The following is a 24,931-nucleotide window of genomic DNA, read 5'->3' as shown; positions in this document are numbered from 1 at the left end:
CTACCCTGTATCTACTGATTCCCATCACTACATGTCATACGCTGTATCTACTGATTCCCATCACTACATGTCCTCCACTGTATCTACTGATTCCCATCACTACATGTCCTCCGCTATATCTACTGATTGCCAGGGGTACATATGTCCTATGCTGTATCTCCTGATTGCCATCACTTCATGTCTTAGGCTGTATCTACTGATGGCAATCAGTAAATACAGCATACAACATGTAGTAATGGCAATCAGTAGATACACCCTAGGACATGAAGTGATGGAAATCAGTAGATACAGCCTAAAACATGTAGTGATGGAATCAGTAGATACAGTGGAGGACATGTAGTGATGTCAATCAGTAGATACAGTGGAGGACATGTAGTGATGTCAATCAGTAGATACACCCTAGGACATGAAGTGATGGCAATCAGTTGATACAGCATAGGACATATGTACCCCTGGCAATCAGTAGATTCAGCGTAGGACATGTAGCGATGGTAATCAGTAGCTACAGCATAGGACATATGTACCCCTGGCAATCAGTAGATACCGCATAGGACATGTAGTGGTGGCAATCAGTAGATAAAGCATACAACATGTAGTGATGGCCATCAGTAGATACAGCGGAGGGCATGTGGTGATGGCAATGATTAGATACAGCATAGAACATGTAGTGATGGAATTCATTAGATACAGCGTAGGATATGTAGTGATGGTAATTAGTAGATACAGCATACAGCATGTAGTAATGGCAATGACGAGATACAGCATACAACATGTAGTGATGGAATTCATTAGATACAGCGTAGGATATGTAGTGATGGTAAGCAGTAGATACAGTGTAGGTCATGTAGTGATGGTAATCAGTAGATACAGTGTAGGACATGTAGTGATGGTAATCAATAGATACAGCATAGGACATGTAGTGATGGCAATCAGTAGATACAGCATACAACATGTAGTAATGGCAATCAGTAGATACAGCATACAACATGTAGTGATGGCAATCAGTAGATACAGCGTAGGACATGTAGTGATGGCAATCAGTAGATACAGCATACAACATGTAGTGTTGTTTATGTGATTTAGTATCGTTTTTGTGAATGTGCGATACTCATTTTTTTATCTATGCAGACTGGAGCAGTTGGGATGTATGTTTGGTTTTTATGAAGATCGGTCGAATTGAAGAAGCCTTCTTGACTAACAGTTGTACATATGTATCGTTAGACCTGTGCTAAGAGACCACCAAGTGGAAGTCTAAACATTGGTCTCTTAATACAGGTTCAATTCACAAAGAAATCACAATAATAGGGAACATATACAAGTAGTCTCTTAACACAGTTGGTCTCTTAACACATGTTCATTTAACAAAAAAATATATATAATGGGGAACATTTAAAATTGTCTCTTAACCCAAATGGTCTCTTTATACAGGTTCAATTCAAAAAGAAATTGCTATGATTTGGAACATAAAAAGTAATATCTTAATCTCTTAATACAGGTTAATTTCAGAAGCAACTCACTAAAATGAGGAACATGTAAAGTGGTCTCTTAACACAGGAGGTTTCTTAATACAGGTGGTCTCTTAATACAGGTGGTCTCTCAAAACAGGTGGTCTCTCAATACAGGTGGTCTCCTAATACAGGTGGTCTCTTAATACAGGTGGTCTCTCAATGCAGGTGGTCTCTTAATGCAGGTTTCTTAATACAGGGGGTCTCTTAATACAAGTGGTCTCTTAATGGGGATGGTGTCTTAATGGAGGTCTCTCAATACAGGAGGTCTCTTAACACAGGAGGTCTCTTAACACAGGAGGTCTCTTCTTAGAAGGGGGGCCCATGAACAGGTTTGACTGCAAATATTTAGGATTATTCCTCTATGCTTTGTCTTGTTATGGAAGTAAGCTTTAATTTGCTACTCTGTATGTTGCACGATGAAGAGACCTGAGGAATCTTTAATTTGCTACTCTGTATGTTGTTGGTTGTAGAGACCTGAGGGATCTTTAATTGCTAGTCTGTATGTTGTTGGTTGTAGAGACCTGAGGGATCTTTAATTGCTACTCTGTATGTTGTTGGTTGTAGAGATCTGAGGGATCTTTAATTGCTACTCTGTATGTTGTTGGATGTAGAGATCTGAGGGATCTTTAATTGCTAGTCTGTATGTTGTTGGATGAAGAGACCTGAGGGATCTTTAATTGCTAGTCTGTATGTTGTTGGATGTAGAGACCTGAGGGATCTTTAATTGCTACTCTGTATGTTGTTGGTTGTAGAGATCTGAGGGATCTTTAATTGCTACTCTGTATGTTGTTGGATGTAGAGACCTGAGGGATCTTTAATTGCTAGTCTGTATGTTGTTGGTTGTAGAGACCTGAGGGATCTTTAATTGCTAGTCTGTATGTTGTTGGTTGTAGAGACCTGAGGGATCTTTAATTGCTAGTCTGTATGTTGTTGGTTGTAGAGACCTGAGGGATCTTTAATTGCTAGTCTGTATGTTGTTGGTTGTAGAGACCTGAGGGATCTTTAATTGCTAGTCTGTATGTTGTTGGTTGTAGAGACCTGAGGGATCTTTAATTGCTAGTCTGTATGTTGTTGGTTGTAGAGACCTGAGGGATCTTTAATTGCTAGTCTGTATGTTGTTGGTTGTAGAGACCTGAGGGATCTTTAATTGCTAGTCTGTATGTTGTTGGTTGTAGAGACCTGAGGGATCTTTAATTGCTAGTCTGTATGTTGTTGGTTGTAGAGACCTGAGGGATCTTTAATTGCTAGTCTGTATGTTGTTGGTTGTAGAGACCTGAGGGATCTTTAATTGCTAGTCTGTATGTTGTTGGTTGTAGAGACCTGAGGGATCTTTAATTGCTAGTCTGTATGTTGTTGGTTGTAGAGACCTGAGGGATCTTTAATTGCTAGTCTGTATGTTGTTGGTTGTAGAGACCTGAGGGATCTTTAATTGCTAGTCTGTATGTTGTTGGTTGTAGAGACCTGAGGGATCTTTAATTGCTAGTCTGTATGTTGTTGGTTGTAGAGACCTGAGGGATCTTTAATTGCTAGTCTGTATGTTGTTGGTTGTAGAGACCTGAGGGATCTGAAGATTCCTTGTATATCTAACAGAGAACCTGGATAGTGTTATCTCCCGTCTATTGTTTATATGTTCTACAGAACAATTTTCCCATGGGCTTTAATCTTATAGATAATGTTTCATGTGAGACTCTTTACTCCGTATTTATTTATCAACTTTGGTATCATTAATAAAACAATGCAGACAGATGTTGCCCTGAATTAAACAAAAACATTATTGTCTGAATTGCCTTGTGAGGCAGACTTTTGGAAAACGTGATTTTGACCATGTTTATGTAACTTTTAATCTTTATTATGCTTTCTCCCACAGATTGGGTAAGGTCGGTGATGGAGGCCTGGAATTACCTGACAACAGACAGAAACAGTCTGCTGCAGAGGCTGCTGATAACTCCACAATAGCTGTACAGTCTAGTCAAACAGAACAGGTGTCGCCTATCACAGTCTGTACCAAATCTCAGCAGTCTAGTTATCTAACAAGGGAAACACAGTCTTTTGTTAAACCACGGAAAAGTCCAGTGGAGGCTTTTACAAAACAATCCTCGGAAAAATCCAGTGATATGGATACAAAAGTATCAAGTATAGAAAAAGTGAAAGTAGATGAAAGTGAAAGTAGGTCAATTATAAAAACATCATTTACTGATAGTTTTGCAAAAAGTGGATTAATACAAGAAGCTACAAATATGGATAAGGAAGTGCCTGTTGGTGGATTACGAGTTACAACAACTGACAGTGACAGTAGTTCCAAAGTTCAAAGGTCAAGTTCGGACAGGAAGAGGCGGAAAGATAAATCGGCAGCAAGGAAATCGGCTTTGAATGCTCCACACGCATCAGTTGCAGGTATGTAATGTTGACCAATATGTGATGTGATGATGGGGATGATTTGTACGGTTGTGTAAAGTTTCATGTCATTGCAACAAGTAAGGTCTGATATACGGATGACAGTGTCTGAAAGCAATGGACCACTGTAGGTCCATTTCGTAGAGCCATCCTGCCACATTGTTCTGACGGCAGGCTAACCAGATGTGCCCTTGTAAACAACAACCAAAAAGATGATGAGAGGAGAAAAAGAAAAACAAGAAATCTGAAGGTTACAATAGGTTTTAAATCTATTGAAGTATAAAGTTATATTTATAGCCATTATAAACCAGATTTGTTTTTGAATTTTGAAAACACCTGACATATCAGCTCTGATTATATTGACATTGGATTAAATGCTGAAGTGATTCCTGGTGATATTATAAGTTCAAGTGAAGGTTTTCTGGTGTCATTGTAAAATTTGAACCTCCTTGCTGTACCTGTACAAAGACGGATGATATTTATTGGTGAATCTTTGGCCACCATCCAGCAGGAAACGGTTATAGGGAGGATTAGAGATTTTGACACACGTTTGCTGGTCCGAATCTACCAAGGGTTAATTACCACACTATATAGAAATCGAGGGCGTAGTCTTCAATTTAAATTTACACAACTGGAATTTTTATGCTAGAACACCTTCCAAATGCCCTATCATAAAGTCATTACCTTGTGGTAAAGAAAGACATGTAAGTAGGGAATTCATAGGCTGTAAAGGGGGAGGGGGCTTCAGGAAACATTAGGCTGTGGAGGGGGGAGACTCGAGACATTGTGGAGAATACATCAGGCTGTAAAGGGGGAGGGGGCATTGAGATACATTAGGCTGTAGAGGGGGAGACAATCTATCCTTTGATTAGCCCAGAGGACAGTGTAGGGAATACATCAGGCTATAAAGGGGGAGGGGGCATTGAGATACATTAGGCTCTAGAGGGGGGAGACAATCTATCCTTTGATTAGCCCAGAAGACAGTGTAGGGAATATCTCAGGCTATAAATGGGGAGGGGGTATTGAGATACATTAGGCTGTAGAGGGGGAGACACATATATCCTTAAATTAGCCCAGAGGACATTGTGGAGAATACATCAGACTGTAAAGGGGAAGGGGACATTTAGACACATTAGGTTGTAGAGGGGAGAGACATCTATCCTTTGATTAGCCCAGAGGACAGTGTTTGAACTTAACAGTAAACCCATAGGCACTTACAGTGTAAGACAGTGTAGGTCTAAGAGCATAATTTACTTCATGGGCCAGGTTGTCTGAAGTTATTTTCTATAATGTCCATGATTCAGTGGTAAGTTGAGGAGGAAAATTCTTTTTACTTAACTTCCTTTGCTATTGTAGGACAGCTGTCCTCATCTTCATCAATGTTACCAGTACACCAATTTTAATTCATGGAAACAAATATTTAAACATTTTTCCTTATTTTAAATACAGGAAAAGTAATCAACAGACAAAAAAAAAATTGGCACAGAATTTTACTGTAAACTTTTGGCAATCCATTCAATTTCTTTGTACTGATTCATTTGGACTGATCCATTTGGACTGATCCATTTGAAATAAAATGACATGTTATATTCGATCTGGGTATACAAAGTATAGGCAGGTCTTTTTGATCTGTGTTTTGGGCGACAATTTCGACAATGGAGATTTAAACATAAAAGTTCAAAAGGCTGACATGTGCGAACTATGAAGTAAAATTGGTGAAGAATTTGTAAGCAAGACATTTAAATATATTAGCAAGGTAGTGTGGTCATTACAGGGCTTTGGAACTCATTCACCCCTGAATCCACATTTGAACTCTTCCAATTCAAAGGTTGGAATAGTTCATTATGAAATTTCAGGGGCAGATGTGTTAAAATGGACATTATATGTTTGAAGGTAATGTAGGGTGATCTCCACTTTAACAGATATATAAATGTATAAGATAGATGGCATTAGGATCCTTGTCATCAATCACTAGATGTTCAAGTTGTAAAAGCATAAAATTTTACTTTATTAGTTGACATAAGGTCAGATAGGAAATGTGGTCCAAATACAGTTCATGGTCATGGTTGTGATGTTTAGGGTCAGACTTGGGCCATTGGAAGACCAGCCTGGGTCTATGTTTCAGAGATGTTGTACCCTGTGGACAGTGTTTTGGAACATTGTCTTTCTGAAGTACTTATCATATCAGGGATCAGTCTAGGTTTTGAGGGGAATCTACCCTTTTTCAGATTTGGGGGAAATTAAAATTTTGATACAAGGTTTTTAAGCGTCATGAAAGTAAAAGATAAATGTTTTGTCGAACATACAATGTACATGTGTGTAGTATATTTCAATTTATAAACAACTTCAAGCTTAAAATTGTAGATGTTTTGTTTAAATTATGTGAAGAAAATGTATATACAGAATGCAGTATTATGCATTTTAACTGTTGAACTTTAAAGAAATCATATAGGGGAAATATTTTGAAGAAAATCCGCTATTTTCCTGTTGAAATAGGGGAATTTTGAAGCACATAGAGGGAATTTCAAAGAACAGGGGAATGTTCTTCTATGGGGGAAACTACCCATAAACGGTAGTGAACCAAGTCTAGATTGGTCCCTTCATAGTCAATTTTACAAAAAGTATATTTACGTCAACTGAATCACTTGCTGGTATTTAGAAGTTAATGTTTTCAAACAGTTGAGCTCCCATGAAAATTGTGTGTTACAGTATCTGTACGATACTGTCAGTAGGGAATTACTGTGTTAAGACAGTTCAAATTATTATTCTCAGATAAATCTCTATAAATTACATGCCTTTTCAGTCTCTTACTATAATATGGACACCCAAGTTCATTTCATTGGTATATTTTTAGCTCACCTTGCCATATTGCATTAAAAAAAACACAAGTGGATAAGGTATAGGTAGACTTGCCTGATAATTCCTGTTTAAACTTATAGATATCAATTCTATTAAACAAAATTGGAAATTCAGTGTCATCTTTCATTTTTAAATCGCTTTAATTACATTACATTTATTTCATTAATATAATTTTCAGCTCACCTAGACGTTGCATTAAAAAAACACAAGTGGGTATAGTAGACTTGCCTGACAATTCCTGTTTAAACTTATTGATATCAATCCTATTAAGCAAAATCAGAAATTCTGTGTCATCTTTCATTTTTAAATCGCTTTTGTAATGATATAAATTTACCTCACAATAGACATATATGTTGATTTATTGTACATGTATTGTGGTAAATATAAGAACAACCAACGTCACCTGTAGTTCCGACAACTTGTTTACCCGACATATAATCAGTGCGTGATGTCACAGGATATCTAGTTCTACCCATCGAAAGTTTAAAAGTGTAAATCAATTTGTTATAAAACATGGGAAGGTCAGCATTTCGTCATCTTAACATGACAAATATTCATTACGAATGTATTAAAGATGGAAACAGGTTGGGGTTTTTAAAAGTTTTGACAGAAGAGTCTAAATTTACATGTTTTAATTACTTTGTTGTGGTTAGTGCAATTTCACTGTGTAGACGACAGCACACTTCAATATATTTATACCTACAATCTGCAGTACACGGCAATATATTTATATCTACAGTTGATAGTGCTTAATAGTCTTGGAAACTTTCCTAAAACTGGCACAGACAGACAGTGTTAAATTAATCTGTATAAAATGGAAACTTGTACAATATGGAAACCTCTATAATCTAGAAACCTTCATAATCTGGAAACTTTATCAAAATATCTTCAACTATAGTCTGTTCTTTTTCAAATTTTTGTGTTATGAATGAATCATTACCTGGTATGTTATTTTACACTAATCACCAAGTCAATCGGGAAAATATAAAAAATGATTTTTCATTTAAGACTAAAATGAAAAAATAGTCCATATTAACCAACTTCTTGGTTCAGAAATCGAGGCTTTCATTTAACCTTTGACATTTAGCCATTTCAGAAGTAAAATAGAATGCATATGTAAAATAGAGCTCTTCTTAAGAAAAAACAATCATTTTAGGGAGTCAAAAACATACTCTCAAGAGTCTATTATTGAAAGCCCTGATATTTAAAGTCAGTGAAAAGATCTTGAACTGGTGATTTCGTATTTAATTAGAATTACAGTGTAAAATTAGTGTATTATCGGGTAATTCCTATTTAGTCTACTGATTTTATTAATTCACAGAGTCATATCATCATTTCCCAGACAGATGTAAAGCTCCAAAGAGCTGATATTGGGGTATTTGGACTGATAAGGAGGGGTGGGATATAGAAATGACAATGCAGTATTTTCCATGAATCATACCTGATCTGTGATGTTTATAATAGTCTAATAAACTGGTAACTTTTAATCATTCTCTATTTTTGTCTTCACTTTGTCACCAATCTGGCCAGAATTAAGCATCTGAATTTATTTCAACATTGGTTAATGATGTTTTTTAATACTTCATTTTCATAACAAAATGTGATTTTACAGACTTTTTCACCTGATTTAGACTGGATGATTTCTAACAGGAATATCTATTTGATTGACTTTTAGAATTTGGACAAAGTGTAAGACTTTTTTTACCATCCTGGGGCTTTGAATATTATTTTTGATTAAATAAGAACCTTGTGTTTGATTGTGTAACACGTAAGAAATTAAATTCGACACTTCCTATCTTTCGTCATGAGGGCCTGGACATGCCAGCATACCACACAGTGTGAATATTACGTGTGGCGAATCCTCCTACACCTCGTATGCATGAGTCATGCATTTCCATATTGATGATTTGCGCCTGTAACTGCTGTCGTCTGCTCACCCAGAGAAGCGTGCAATGGCTGCTAGCTGACACATCTTGATAACAAACCAATATTACTCGGGATCTGCACTGTATTAATTTTCAACAAATTTTAATTTATTTTAATACATATAGACACACATATGCTGACATGTTAAGCGTACACAGTCATTTGTGGTGGAATTTAGTTTAAACCATGTGTTAACCCAAGGAAACTGACACTAAACAGGCATTAATTAATAATCTACGACTGGATAGGGTTCCTTTGTCAGACGGATTCCCGAGCAGAAATTCCTCCGATATGTAAACAAAAAGCCAGTACATGTATTAAATAATCTAAGAAATTTTATCCTAGTATTTAAATCAAAATTATCAATATTAAGTATATTTATTTTTCCCTGATATTGATATTTGAGATTGGAATATAATTTGAAGTTGTTCTGTCTATATAAACAGACCAGGTAAAATCTATTGTTTTGTTACAGCTAGTAGAGATATTTCAGCGTTATTGTTATAAGCCAACAATGATCTTGTATTGTATTTCTGTTACAAAACCACCTTTGTGCCTGGAGAAAACGCAGGCAGTATCTGTTATACATTTCATTGAGCAGCTGAGCGCACAAAATTCTTTCTTGTTCCACCAGGCTAATTATTAAGAATTTCTCCCCAATTTAAAGGCAAAACGATCCGGACGCCCCCAGTCATTTTTCTTCATCTCCACCTCAAACGAATGAATAATAATAATATTTTCCTTGTTATGTTGAACTCACAGGTCAAAGTTCACAAGCTATGCTAGGGTCAGAGGTTGTAGGTTCAGAGTTCATCGAACTGTAAATGGCTTTGAATGTATTGAATGGTGAGTGTATTTATGGGTAGAACATCGGAGCGTTGTGTATTAGGGAAACTCGAGAGTGGATGAGAGGGTTGTTTATATTTACCTGGGATTTTAACGACAGAGATGTCCGCGTATTTACAGCGCCGGATCCTTGGACCAGGTTTGTACGCTTCATATTGCTTCTATATCAACTTGTAATTTTATGAAGACATTGTCATCGCCAGACACTCATGCTGTTGGTGTCTAAGACCATATGACGAGTCAGTCGACAATTTCCTACATTTTCATGAGCTTAATAATTCCAATTCTTAAACGAATTCATCTAGTCTAATGCGAACAAAATTTTGTGTCTATGGCTTCATATTCTAGACATGCCGGTTATTTTACATATTGATCCGTTTGGTATAGAAAGAAGCAGAAATTGCATACAGGCATAAAGATACATTATATTTGCAATTCTTGTGTTGTAACCAGGTATTGCCACATCCTAGTACTGCATGCAGTACATAGGGCAAGTGATAAAATGTTGTAAGGATGATGGGGAAAGGCAGTAAAGAATGCACAATACAGGGGCTCTGACTTTGGTACAGATAATTTACCTGGTATAGAGGTATATCTGTTAACATACCCCAAAGCTCAATACACATGTTCATTGTAATCCCCCAAAATAATGGGTTCTCTGGTGAGGAAGTTTGTTTAATGAGAAAATAATAACATTGTCAGGAATTAGATTTTATGCATTCCAGACACAAAAGTCCACCTTTGTATTAATGTGAATAGGCTTTCCTTTTCTGACTTACAAAACTGCAGTCTCAGGATCCCCTAGTCCATCATTATCAGAACCTATAATATAATCAGACTTATTATACTCAGGCCTCTATAAATACTAGTCTCTGTTCAATCCAAACTAGAACCTGTCATTATTGATACTTGTCTATACTAGAACCTGTCATTATTGATACTTGTCTATATTAGAACCTGTCCTTATTGATACTTGTCTATACTAGAACCTGTTAAAACTAGTCTTTGTCTATGCTAACAGTACATATTTCTTTCATTACAACTCTTTGCTGTTGTATAAAAATAATCAACAATTTGGAACTCTTTTTCCTTGGAGATACAATACAGAGAACTCGGACTCTACCTTAAGTATGCATGGATACGTATTGCAAGTGACTGTTCGTGTCGCTAACTTTACAGATTGAGACTAAATCATTTTATAAGGCCGGGGTTGAGATTGAGATTTGTTATCCAATACCTGTCCGTAAAAACAGACAGTGTCATTGTAACTATTCTACACACATTTTCTAATGTAAGCTATATGTTACAGTGGAAGAGATAATTGCAAAAATACATTGTATATATATGAATTATGAGCTCAATATAGTTTTGAGCTTTTATATCTTTACACACAACTGATATAACTATATTCATACTTTTTTCAATATAATTTGATTTAAATGGTTTACAGGATATGAAATTCAAATCTTGTTCATTTTAAATTCAAAGGACACATACAGGTGTCCCTGATACATGTTTGATAAGGGAAGAAATATTGATGTTTTTTCTATATCAATCATTTTACATAACAGTCTGCTGAAGTACATTCTACCTGTCCGTAACAGCTGTATGGACGTACCACATTTAACGTTATTACTGCCCCTGTCTGGGTAATTACAAAAAATCCTTAAATCTGATATTTCTTGTTGATTTTGAATTGCTTGAGATTTAATTCTTTATTTAATGCAAATGGATCTCAGCTCCACAAATACGAGTTCTACGTTAATATATCATATAATTATTTACTTCTAACGATGTGGATCAATACAAGAATTTAAGAACTCTTCGAATAATAAATTTAATTTGGCTTAACATTTAATCAGTTTCTAATTACATATAAAAATTTGACAGAACTTGAAAAATAAAATACTTGGTTGAACGTATAGGCACCTGTTGCAAAGTTGAAGGAAACCAGGATTCTATGATAACTGAGTTCTTCTAGACTCCGTGATGTTGTATACATGTTTTGTGCCAACAAAGGGAAGCAACAAAGGAATGTGAAATGGTAACAAAGGAATGTGAACAGACAACAGACGTGATCTGTATTTTGTCTGGAGTCCTGGCGATGTACGTGTCTGCTGATGTATAATTGAGAAGAACACGATACAGATCAATATTCCTTTAAAATGGAAAAATTGTAAAATTTCCAACAAGGGAGATTTGAATTAGGATACCCAGATCATTATGGAGAAGTTAATGTATTCAACGTTACGGGAGAACTTGTAGACATTGTGGCAGATCATGTGCAGAACACGCCTGTTACATCATATCAAGGGAGGTAATTTTGAGGGCAGACAATAAATGAGGCGATTTATATCTTAAAAATTGTCACAGCGAGGGACTGAAAATGGTGACATTTTGTGTCATTATCTGCAAAAGAAAATCAATATTGTCATATATATTTTTTTAAATACGATATTATGATGTCAGAGTTTTAATTAAGTTGGATCATTTGTAAATTACAGATTATGGTCATGAAAACCCATAATATATGAAGTAAGATATTATAGCTGTCACTTCAGAGGACCAAGTTATTTACATCAAAACGAAAGGTTCTGTCTATTCAGAGATAGAAAAATCAATATTTCCTTATTGAAAAACAAGGTATAGAGCAGGTCGGGTTCAGGCAAAATATTGATCAATATATATAGTTACAGGGAAGGACAGGAAAAGTGATACATAACAGTTACAATTTGATACATCGTGATCAGAATTAAGATAATTGGAAATAATCACAAACCAATATTTAAATACCTGAGAATTACCCTCTAATTCAGGTGACGAGACCACCAGTGGATACCTGATGGTTATAGCTGAGTTATTGGGGCTGTAAAAATTAGGTGGCGATATATCAAACTGATCTTGTTATGTAAGGATTATACAGAGTCAGACGTGGCGGTGAAATCAATACTGCCCTTAGAGGGGAACTCAAGGCAGTGGTGAAACAGGATTCAGGAGGCGTGTTGGTGAGGACGCAGACAAGATTGAATCAATATATACGCTGTCATACGGCGCTGATATGTGTGTTAGCAACACAGTAATAACTGATGTAGTGCATTGTTTGACCCTTGTTAAGTCTGGGGGACTTTAAATGGGCTTGAATTGTAAATATATACTGAGTTGATTTCTGAGGTTTAGCTTATTTGCAAAAAAACACCATAATTATTTCCTGATTTGATATTTTTGTCTTGAAAATCTGCTCAAAATGTGGGATGGGGTTTATCTCAATGCATGGTGGATAAACCTTGCAGAACAATTCAGAAATCAAAATTTAAAAATTATTGTTTAAAATTTCTTGAGTCTGCAGAAATCTGCAAAATAGGTATTGGCTTAATCAAAGTCTTAAAAATGCCAGAAGATTGCAAAAATATATTTACACAAAACCTAGCAATATGACAGAGACCTGCAGAAAAAGAAAATGCAAGAATAAGTCAACATAATGTATTAGTTTGATCAATGCCAGACTTTTAATATGCTGTCGGACACTTGTCTGTATGGGAGCTTTTCACACACGATTCAAAGTCAACACTGACCCTGATGATATTGTTGTATGTACTAACAGGTCTCTGTAAGACCTCGCCCTACACGTCGTACACTGATCGTCAGATCTCTTGGCTGTTATTGAACAAACAAGGTGTTGGGTATTTAGACATGTTTAAGTTAAGGATATGGTAATATGTCTCTATACTTCATTCATTCAAACGATATTGCATATTTACCGAGCTCGTATGAATGGCTGTCGGAGAAGTTATATACAGTTTCTTGATCCGGGGCGATTGAGAGTGTCTTGTTGAGTTCGATATACAAACATTGAATGAGGTTTTTCATTTTCAATGACATTGCGTGTGACTTGGTGCCCAATGTTTGGCTAGCTCTGTTAGCTGTGATTATCTTCTCTCAGGTTTACCAGGTACTCCTCGGTCTTAAAAAAGTCAATATATCTGAAAGTGTTGACAGAATTCATCAAATGTATTATGTGGCGTTTAAAATTATTGACAAAATTCATCAAACATCGGCACCAGTAAATTTACAGTGAATTTATCAAACTGGGGGTAGGTAGTGTAAACAAAGAGCTTTTATGATTGGTACTTCAAACGTCGTAAAGCGACAGGGAACTTTTAGTCCCGTTCAGCTCAAATGCAGAATACTCAAGGAATGATTTATTTTTCAGTTTAAAGTTTGAGTAGGGTAAGGAGCTTGGAAACATCAATAGAACTAGATGAAGTAAGAATCAATGGCCTTGAAAGTGTTATTGTGAACTTTTTATACAAATAGAAGTAATGGAATTTACTGTAACAAAATGAAATTGCATAACTAAAAATATATAACNTTTGCCCCTTGGTTGATGAACATCTGCAAAAACCTGAAAAATTCTTCGGTATGGATCAACACTCCATCCAAGCTCTCCTCTATCTGTTTAAGAAGACCAATAAATGCCAAATTACATTAAGTGTAAATGTATCCGATATAATGGTGACAGCCTCCAAAAAATATGATATGCAGATGTTTTTCACTGTTATGGTTTGGTCATAGAATGTGAGTGCAGGCAGTGCTGGAATCACACTGTTAACCCATTCACCCCTCAAGTCACATTTGAAACTTACCAAATTAAAGACTGGGCAAGTCTAGTTAAAAAATGTTGGGGTGAATGAGTTAATACTGCAGGCATTTAGTATTGATATTGATGGGGCTAGGGATTGCAAGTATGTAAAATTGACCTAGTTTGCACATCGTCAGAATTAGATGTGGGTCACCCTTGTCTCACAGATGTCAGGATGACTGATATATCATTGTTTACCTGTGTTTCATGAAAGAAAACGACTACATGCTTTGTAGTGATTGTGTGGGGGAACAAACAAAAATCATACTAGGTCCTATATGTCTAATCTGTAAAGATTTATTTGACACTAGGAGAACACAAAAATTACCAAGTGTTTATTTCATCTGGAGGTCTCGAGAGGGAATACGAAATACATTAGATTTTCTGCTAAAAATTGAAATCTGGTTGTATGAACATTGAAATCTGGTTGTATGAACATCAGTTGGAAGTATTTAGCCCAAATGAAATGTGGTCTCTTTTCAAGTCCATATGCTTAAATTTTCTGTGTTTGAAAATACTTTCCGGCCTCATCTTTCCCCCTTTTCTACTCCGCCATCTCCCTGTTGACTTGCCAACTTCGGCTCCAGAGGTGACAACACTGCCTTTCTACCTCAAAGTCCCTGCCAATATCTCAACCTGCCTCTTGGTGGCACTCATACATACCCTGTGGCCCCCAGATCTAGAGGTGCTATCTTTATCCTTGCTGTGGCCCCTATATGTGACAATGATATGCCATATGTGACCCTCAGTTGCTTACAATACTTTCCCTGATAACTGTTGAGGTGTTGATGGTATATCCTCCCTGGGGCCTCCAGAGGTGTTGATGATACCCTTCCTGTGGCCCCCTGAGGTGATAACTATACCCTCCCTGTTGCCTCTGGAAGTGCTGATGATATCCTCCCTGTGGCCCCCAGAGTTGCTGATGATATCTTCCCTGTGGCCCCAGAGGTGTTAATGGCACCCTCCCTGTGGCCCCTGGCGTGCTGACGATTTGATGATGGAGTGTGATTTACCTGTAAAGGTAACCCAGACTGTACATACAGGCTTATTGCTTTTTGGATTGTTTGAGGTGCATACAGGTATGTTTTGGGAAGGTCACTAAGTCAACCATCCCCTCCCCCACAGGTAAAAATGTACCTGTAAGGTTAACATCACCTGTGTATTAAGTTTCCTAAACATATGCTGTGTGCATTAATGTACCTGGTACGAGATCAGGAAACACTGAATAATAAAACTTATCAAATTGAAAATTGATATGCCGGAGGCCATTTTTGAGATGAAAAACTTAAAAGGTTGAAATTTAATTAAATACATTTGCATCCAATCTTGTTTAAAATCACAAGCTTGCAAATAAAATTGAAATTGTAACAAATTTTAAAAAGGCAACTCCATAATGTATATAATCAATATCTTTAGTAACGTGAATACACAGTTAAATGTTTACCGTAATTTGCCAGTGATAAACCCATGCTCAGTAGTAAGACCACCCCATGTTAAACACATTCTGCTGGTAATTAAATTCTATTTTTCGCGTTAAAACCACCTGTTTGTTAAAAAGGTTTTACATGTAAAAATCCTTTGTTCAGCAATAAGCCTACCCCTTGTTAAACAGATTTTACTGGCAGTAAACCCCATGTTCAGTATTAAGACCACCTCTGTCCATCTGTCCATAATTTTTTATTTAACTACTGACTGACCAAGAGGTCTAGAGTAATGACATGTGTCGAGTACATGTAGCTTGCTTCGATGAAGGATAACAATAAAGTGTTAAAATCAAACTTAATAATAATAATAATAATGTTTATTTCAGGAAATAGATCATAGACATCACATGTAACATGACAGTTGACATACATATTACAGTACAACATACATATATATTAATAAAAAATTTAAACAGAATATCACAGGCATCCCCTTCCTACAAGCTCTCCGGACGCTGAAATATTGATGAACCTACATGCATTAAATTATCGTCAGTAATAAAATATTGTATTATCTTAAAATATTATATTATATATGAAACTAAAATTTATAACTGATTTTAAGATATAGGTAATTATATTTATACAATTAATACAACACAAACATTGATCTATACACCTGAGGATAGCCCATGAAAGCTTGAAAGCTTATTTCCAATGGGGTCCATGTTATATTGATCACGGGGAAAGATTTTGGCAGGAGGGAATGAATGACAACATATTAACTTTATTGTCAGTACCTATAGTAATTCCGTAATGACTATATAATCTAAAATACACACATATATATATGTTCAGGTTTAAATAGTTAGCCCAACTTAAAATATGACCGTGACTTTCAAACTATTTATATTTTAAAAAATAAAATAAAAAAATAAAAAGTAATAATACGGTACAGATGTCGTCAGCACGTGGATTGCAGTGACACAAAGTTTGTTTTCTTAGGGTTGGGGATCCCCCTACCAGCAAAGTCTACTTGTTTTGTGCCACCACAATCACATATAATTGTGTTATCAGCATGAATTTTGAAATTTAAAAGCGAGATGTTTCTTCACTGCTGCCTTAAATGCATATATGGATTTTATACCCTTGATTTTGTCAGGCAGACTATTCCAGTCATGGATCCCGTTAAAATAAAAAGTACAGATATCTTTCCCTTTACATGATGGAACAACAAAATTATATTTTAAGGACAGGTATGATATTGAAATACCTGTCATAGTTTTGTTTTTTTGGGTGAATCAACTTAATTAAGTTAGGTTTATCAGGGTACAGTCTGAGGTTTTACAGTACAAGTCCCTTCTTTCTAGTGAAAATAATTGGAGAAATTACAAAAAAATCTACAAATCTCTTCAACCCAAAGTGTTCTAAGTATAGCAAACCTTGTTTGATAGAAATGTCTCCCAATCCCCCTACCCTACCAAATTGAAAAATCGGTCATTTATTAATGTGTTGTTCCTCACAGTCCTTATCACTTTAATATGGCTTGTGGGTGTAAGTTTGAAAAAGAAAATTTCAAAAATGAACATTATGGCATGTACATGATATGAAATATTACCTGTCTAGTCAGTGAACAGTGAAATTACTGACAACTGAAGTGTATTTTGTAAATATAACTGAAGTGTTTGTCAGACTTGTGGACATGCACCATTACCTGTGTATACTTCAGAAGTTGGTGTGTGCTTCTAAAACGCTTATAACTTAGCAGTAACGTCAGTGATATGTGGGGTATATACAAATAATATCAGAATCGTAAAACTTCAGACTTCAATATATAACTAAACAAGTGTTGCACTATTGAAAACAGCAGACTTACCGTTACGGTAGCATGATTCAATTAGTCGAAGTTCTGTTATTTTAATTTTAGAAAAAGACTAATTTTTATTAAGATTTTTTTCCAAATTATTGTCTATTGAGTTGATTAAGTTTGTTTATGTACATGATGATAAGATGTTTCATTATCAGAATGTTTTGTTTTTAGTTTCAGTAGTTAGGTTGTATCATAGACTGAAATTTTACGGAAATGTGTGCGGAAGCTAACAAGGCTTTACTGCTACAGAAACATCACGTCAATAGCTGTTTCCACATATATATTTGTTTCCGGCTGTATATAGGCAATACCACACAGGGTAAGTCATAAAAGCCTGGATTTTTTTCCATGCTTTTGCTTGAAATAAAGATACATGCTACTTGTTGCAAGCTTATGTTAGCTGCCTTCTTCAAAAATATTCATTTATGGAAAATATTAACAGATCGTTCATGTATATCAGTTGTATAGTTGGTAAGAGGGTAATGCAAGGTAAGGAGGAAAATTCTGTTTTTGTTGTTGATTTTAAAAACTGCTGAGAAGTATATATATATACCGTACAGGTCATAAGCTGGGATTATAGATTGGTTAAAAGCTATAAATGGGCAGGGCTGTGTTAAAAGTACATCAGATAAAAATACCACATAACAAACAATGACCCCAGGGGTTATACTTAACCAAGATGGTAGAGATTAATGTTGTGTTCTGCATACGTTTTCCATATGAATATATATCGCTTCTGTAAAAAAGCCTCCCTGTAAACAGAAAACCAGTTAAGTTACATCATGTTGTGTGTGAGAAACATGTTTTAAAGCTAGAGCACATTCAGGTAATAAATTGCAAGTTAGTGGAAATTTTCGCAATCTGAGTGCAGTCTTGATTTTCACAGTATCATAGATTGTAGATAGGGACTGAACAGATTATTATCTATATTATTCTAAATTTATATTTATAAGTGAACTAAATATAATAAATAAGAATTCTGTCGTGTTTGCGGTGTTAAAGAGTCTTGATTGTCATTGCAAAAAACATTTCTGGAACAGCCCGACATCTACTTAATGTATGCTTTCTACAATGTTTTCAAGTTATCTAAGGAGGACAAGGGAAGCATTAAAATGACACAGATCCAATTGACTTAATAGCCTTAATTATGCAATTGATTCTCGTAGAGTTTCATGTAATTAGAGGAGGACAAAAAGCTTCAAAATGACACTGATCCAATTGGCTTTATAACCCTATATATGAACACCACAATTTCTTACGGTATTGTCTCACATTATTTGATAAGGAGGAGAAACATTAGAATGACACTGATCCAATTGGCTTTATAGCCCTATGAATGCAATTTCTTCTGGTAATATTAATATATCATGTATGGGGTATACAGGAAATGTAAATATCATCAACTTCTGTGGTTTCATACAGTTTTCGGTTATTTGTGAGGATATTAATTTATGAAAAGGACATTAACAAATTTGTGAGAAGACTCTCTTTGCATATAACCAAGAATTTTTTTATCTTGCAAATTCAGTTGTGGTCAGGGGGTTTTAAGGGGAAGGGTGATTTCTAGGTCAGGTACTGTAAACAATGTATGATAATGGGACTTGTGCAAGTCTATGATGACCTTAGAGTTACTGTAATAGGCTTGTAGACACTTGAGTATTTTTCTGGTTATCAGAAAGAAAAACAAACTGTCCAGGTAGCAAGTGGTCAATATTTACAGGTACTCCGTACTAGATAACGTTGAAAAGGGCCCTAACAGGTACTCTGTACTAGAACCTCTTATAGGGACCTAACAGGTACTCCGTACTAGATAATGTCTTATAGGGCCCTAACAGGTACTCTGTACTAGATAACGTCTTACAGGGCCCTAATAGGTACTCTGTACTAGATAACGTCTTACAGGGCCCTAACAGGTACTCCGTACTAGATAATGTCCAATAGGGCCCTAACAGGTACTCCGTACTAGATAATGTCTAATAGGGCCCTAACAGGAACTCCGTACTAGATAATGTCCAATAGGGCCCTAACAGGTACTCCGTTCTAGATAATGTCTAATAGGGCCCTACCAGCAAGGGCTTCTTTTAAGGCTCTACAGTGAAAACTTCTAGGACTTACATGCTTTACCGAAATTCTGTTAAACTTTTTACCTTCAGCCTCTGAACTACACAGAGTATGTCTAGAAGAAAGTCTATCATATCACTTTAAATACTACAAGATAATGATTTTAATCACATGTGATACTTCCGTTACCACACTCATTTAATATAACGTCGTATGAAATGAAAACTAAAAAAGTTAAGGATCCCAGCCAAAATTGTAACTAAGTATTGGATCATTTATCTCTGGCATAACTAGAGAATTGATTAACCATTTCTTAAAAGAAAATCATACCTTTTGGGGCTTAAGCTGTTCCGAGTGTGAAAAACAAACCCCGCAAAAGTTAAGGGGGGGTTACTGTTTATAGGAAAAACTTAAGTGCAGTGGGACAGGGATCCCTTACTGGATTCTGTTTCAACTAGTACTCTTCTTTTTGTGTATGACAGAATGTTAGCTCCAATCTATTTAACAAAATTGTAAGTCTTTTTCTCAAGCCATGGGAATTTTTTTCATTATACAGGTAAAAATAAGAAATTCTCCATGAAGAATATCCCTTTTAATTAATTAAGTTGCATATTTTCTAGGGGTTGTATGATGAAAAATAAGAAGAATTGGTCCTAAACACTGAGGCTATTTTAAAGAAAAATTCTAAATTGAAATATATGGTGCTTTGTACAAGAAATTATGTAAGATTATACATGTTAAGCTGATTGAGTGTCTCCTTTATTGCAATATAGGGTACGTGTAGTGTACTTGACACAGTTTTAATGTTTACTTTGATTGTGTGAAGAGTTTATTCCAATCCTCATTGAACTTGTGATAAATTCCTAACGCAGCAGGAGAAAGGAGATCTTAGATAAATGAAATATAAGGGGGATAACTCTGTGAAGACAAATTACACCATTGGTATAATCAGGGTTTAAATTGCTCTTTTTCATGTTGACCTATAGACTATTTTTATCATTATCATGCTGGGTTTAAAATAACGGTTGATAAGATACTAAAAACATTTTTTTTTTTCCATTTCCCAGTCTAGTCGCAGAGCAGATATGAAAAAATTCGATTCTATTTTACCTTATATAAATATGTTACGTAATTTTGCTAATATTTTCATATTCATAATTTACATACATGTGAGAAAATGAAGTAGCTAGGCCTTCCCATTTCCAGAATATAAAAGAGATTTTAGATGCGAGATGTTTTATATATACTTTTTCCTTTTTAGCCCACCATAATCATATGGTGAGCTGTTCAAATGGCTTTTTGTCCAACATCTGTCTCAATCTGTTTCTCTAATAAATATTGGTCACTGCTATTTGTCAGGAAATTTTAAATGGGTCCTATTAGAATACTCATAGGGTATAACCAATCCCCTTAGTTTCCAGTTTTGCCTGCTTCAAATTAGGACACACCAAACAAATAAAATGGCCGCCAGGTCATCTAGAATTCTTTATGTCAACTGCACATAAAGTTTGTTATTTCTCAGAAAGTACAAAAGAGATTATGATGAAACTTGCTGTGCAAGTTATTCATGGATGCATAAATTTTATTCTGACAAAATAAGAATTTTACAATCCTTTGACTTTCAGCTTTGAAATAAAAAATAATTAAATTAAAACATATTTCAAAAGTTTTGATTTTAAGATTTTGATTTTGATTTTTCTTTAAAAATGTATTTCTGTGCTTGGTTTTGCCAGTGTTCATCTAATTTATATACAAATTGTTAACTGTGCTTGAATTCACAACATTCCCTTTGTCCTAAGTTGTTCAACTCCTTTTTGAAACTAATAAGAAATTCTAGTATAGAACCAAACCCTTAGAATCATGCAGGTCTCTTTTGTGTTTTGGACTGTCCCAAGAAAATTTAACAGTGAATTTTGTATGTTTTTTCTGCATATTTTTCTTTATTTAGAATTTATTTTAGCTGTATGAAGGGTAAGTCAGTAAATACTTAACAAAATTGTATTCATATTTCTGTAGAACTAGCATGATTAAATGAAGATATACATATACATTTGATACGTTGTAAGCTGGCTGGATGCATTTGTAACGCACTAGCTGACACTTAAATTGTAATATATCCTGACGTATATATCTCCGATTGTTGAATGGAATATTATGATCCTTTCAGGGTTATTTTGACACTGAAATAAATGTGGTTGTTGCTTTGGTGAGATGGAGAAAGATAACAGATTTTTTTTGTTTGGCATTGAAGGGAGATATGATGATTGCAAAACCATTAAGAGTCGTATAAGTAGTGAGACCTTATTGTGTCGCTCAGCAGATAGGTGAAAAATGTCGACGAGTCGTCTATCGATCTCCTACTAGATATATGTCATGGACTAGCAGATGCAAAATCTCCTGCGGTTATGTGGTCACCGTTCAGCGAACAGGAGGGGGAAAATCAGGGTCACCGTTCAGCAAACAGGAGGGGACAATCAGGGTTACCGTTCAGCAAACAGGAGCAGAAACCAGTGTGGTGTAACAGGGTATAAACAGTAGGAAAATGTTTACTGACAAACACATGGTAGATTGTATACCTGTATAAACTTACCTGTACAACGCTCAGGTGTTTAACTGACAGGTAGATGGCCATATCCATCATCCACATCTGGATTCTCTGACATTTTACTTGAAAATTGACCACAGCACAAACCCATCGGGGAATTACTGTTGGCCGTAGAGGTGCGATCGGGTTGTCTGGTGGACGGAGCTAAAAACGGGACAGCTAAGGATTAAACTGTGTCTTCAAAATGTCTTTGTGTGCGGAGATTAAGTTCAATTGCTGGTGAAAATCAGAACATGAATTGATCAGGTATTGTGTGAGATTGCTATCTTATTTGGCCTGGTCAGAACCATAGTGGACAGAGGTCAGGGTGCTCAAAACATGGATTAGACTGCATGTTGTTATTGTAACAAACTGGATTTAAGTGTCAGCCAAAGTCAGAGCCGAGATCAGAAATGATTAGATAATATCTCAGATTTGTATCTTTCCATGCTCTGGTCAGATATTATTTTATGGACAGAGGACAAACTGAAATGTAGTTATCACTTCAAAGAATTGGATTCAATTGCCAATAAAAATCAGGACAGCTTTCTGAATTGATTGGTGGATAATAATTTACAAGTGACGCAGATATTAATAGAAGAACTAAATTCGATCAGATATTAACATAAAAGTGCTGAAGTTTGGAAGTTCTTTGAAATTCCGTGGCATGGTTAGAACAGAGGTTAAACTGACATGGAGAGTCTGTATGTTACTACAGCATTTAAAATAATGGAATCAAGTGCTGACAAAAGTCAGATATGAGAATTCACCAAATAAGAGGGTACAAATGGCTGTGTTGAATTCTTAGGATATCAGTGAAACATGAAATAAAAACAGAAGTACTGGATGACCAGATGATGTCGGGGGAAATCTCCAGAAGTATGAGACAACAAAAAGTTGTCGGGAAATCTTCTAAAGTTAAAGATGATCAGATGATGATAGAAAATCTCCAGAAGTATGAGATGAACGTGTTGTCTTGAGGACGTCTGTATCCTTTTATTATTGGTCTGTCAATGTTTGGAGATTAAGTGTCTGTCCTCATGGTATAATGTCCCTTCAGTGTCACTGGGCCATCATTTAGACCTGTGTGCTCATATTGGCTCTAGTGTGGTGATCGGTACGAATATCAATGGTCAGTATTGTCTATTTCTACAGTGTCACTGGGCCATCAGTTAGACCTGTGGGCTCATATTGGCTCTAGTGTGGTGATTGGTACAAATATCACTGGTCAGTATTGTCTATTTCTACAGTGTGACTTGGTCATCATTTAGACCTGTGTGCTCATATTGGCTCTAGTGTGGTGATCGGTACGAATATCACTGGTCAGTATTGTCTATTTCTACAGTGTGAGTGGGTCATCATTTAGACCTGTGTGCTCATATTGGCTCTAGTGTGGTGATCAGCACAAATATCACTGGTCAGTATTGTCTATTTCTACAGAGGGACTTGGTCATCATTTAGACCTGTGTGCTCATATTGGCTCTAGTGTGGTGATTGGCACAAATATCACTGGTCAGTATTGTCTCTTTCTACAGGCCTATAATCATATTCAGCTGTTATTTTGGGTTATTTTATTTGACGTTCACGTGAAGGAATAGCTTCTGTATGATCTGAAGTGGTGCTTCAATGGAAGTGTTGACTGTTCCAATGAATTTACAGCTTTGCCTTCAGTGTGAAAAGCTGAAAATATGTCTATCACAAATATTTCCAAACCTTATACATGAATTATCAGTGACTGTTGATTGCTTATGAGAGTTTTTCATCAAGTGTTTCGAAAATGATATTTCTCATTTAATTGTTGGCCAACTGCTCACTTGGAGAAGTTTTTATATGGATGTCTAATCATGATGAGGCCTGTAGGCCCTGGGTTTGGTCATGAATCAGGTAGCTGAAATTAAACATATGTTTGTGAAGCGTATATTGTCAGTTGCACACATGAAGGTTTACTGTAGTTGTCGCATGCATTTTTAACTTCAGGTGTAAGTGGGTGTTCAATTTTCATCAAAGGATGTCACCCCAGTATTGTACAATGATTTTAATTTCTGTTCCATTGTCAGCTTTACGTGCTGGCTATATATAGGTAGACTCACTATAGTTACGTGTATATTATGGTTATGAGGGGGTGTGACCACATTATGTGTGGTTTGCAATGTGGTAACATGAATTTTAAGTGTCTAGAATAGCAATTTTTAAGGCAGTTGGTGCAGAGGTAGTAGGTCTATTAAACTGAGATTTGTTCAGCAAGTCGGGATAAAACATTGAAATTGGTGTTCATTATGTCAAATTATATGAACATATAGAGTCACAAAATTATTGGATTGGTACTGTAATTGCCACACAGTCAGTTAACTTTTCACATATTAAATTGAGTTGTCGTTAAATTTTTAAGAAAAATAAAAACTGCAGTTTTCAAATTGATTTTTGTTTATGAAATATAAATCACAATTCCAAATTCAAAGGTTGGAATAGTTCATTATGATATTTCCGGGGTGAATGAGTTAAATTCCGGGGTGAATGAGTTAAATTCAAGAACGATAAGCCACGTACACCAAGGTACACAATTTTCATATCAGAATCTTGAAAGAGTTAAATGAAAAATTTATGCATTTTAATCATACAGATTGAAAAAAACTGCAAGTTGTAATGTATAAAGTCAATTCCATTGAAACATGAGGCCCTAAAAGGCATCAGACCTAGCTATTTGAAACAAATTTGCATAGATATATCAAATATACCAATTCTGGACAGCTTTGTCAAACTGTCAGCATTGTTTGCAATAGATGATCGATACATACATTTCTCCTTAAATTCTGAATATAT

General features: G+C 35.7%; 1 protein-coding gene across 10 annotated transcripts in view; it reads left to right on the top strand.

Annotated features, from left to right (window-relative positions):
* LOC110449351 overlaps positions 1-24,931 on the top strand; it is a 192,367-nt gene that overhangs the window by 88,700 nt on the left and 78,736 nt on the right. For all 10 annotated transcript variants that reach the window (XM_021496162.1, XM_021496158.1, XM_021496160.1 and 7 more), the window contains one exon: positions 3,376-3,902. In XM_021496162.1, coding sequence (XP_021351837.1) covers positions 3,376-3,902 — 527 coding nt within the window. The remainder of the gene's footprint in view (positions 1-3,375; positions 3,903-24,931) is intronic.

Source organism: Mizuhopecten yessoensis, unplaced genomic scaffold (assembly GCF_002113885.1).
Source record: "Mizuhopecten yessoensis strain PY_sf001 unplaced genomic scaffold, ASM211388v2 scaffold4583, whole genome shotgun sequence".
In the NCBI taxonomy this organism is placed as follows: domain Eukaryota; kingdom Metazoa; phylum Mollusca; class Bivalvia; order Pectinida; family Pectinidae; genus Mizuhopecten; species Mizuhopecten yessoensis.
This window is presented reverse-complemented; position numbering and strand designations above follow the sequence as displayed.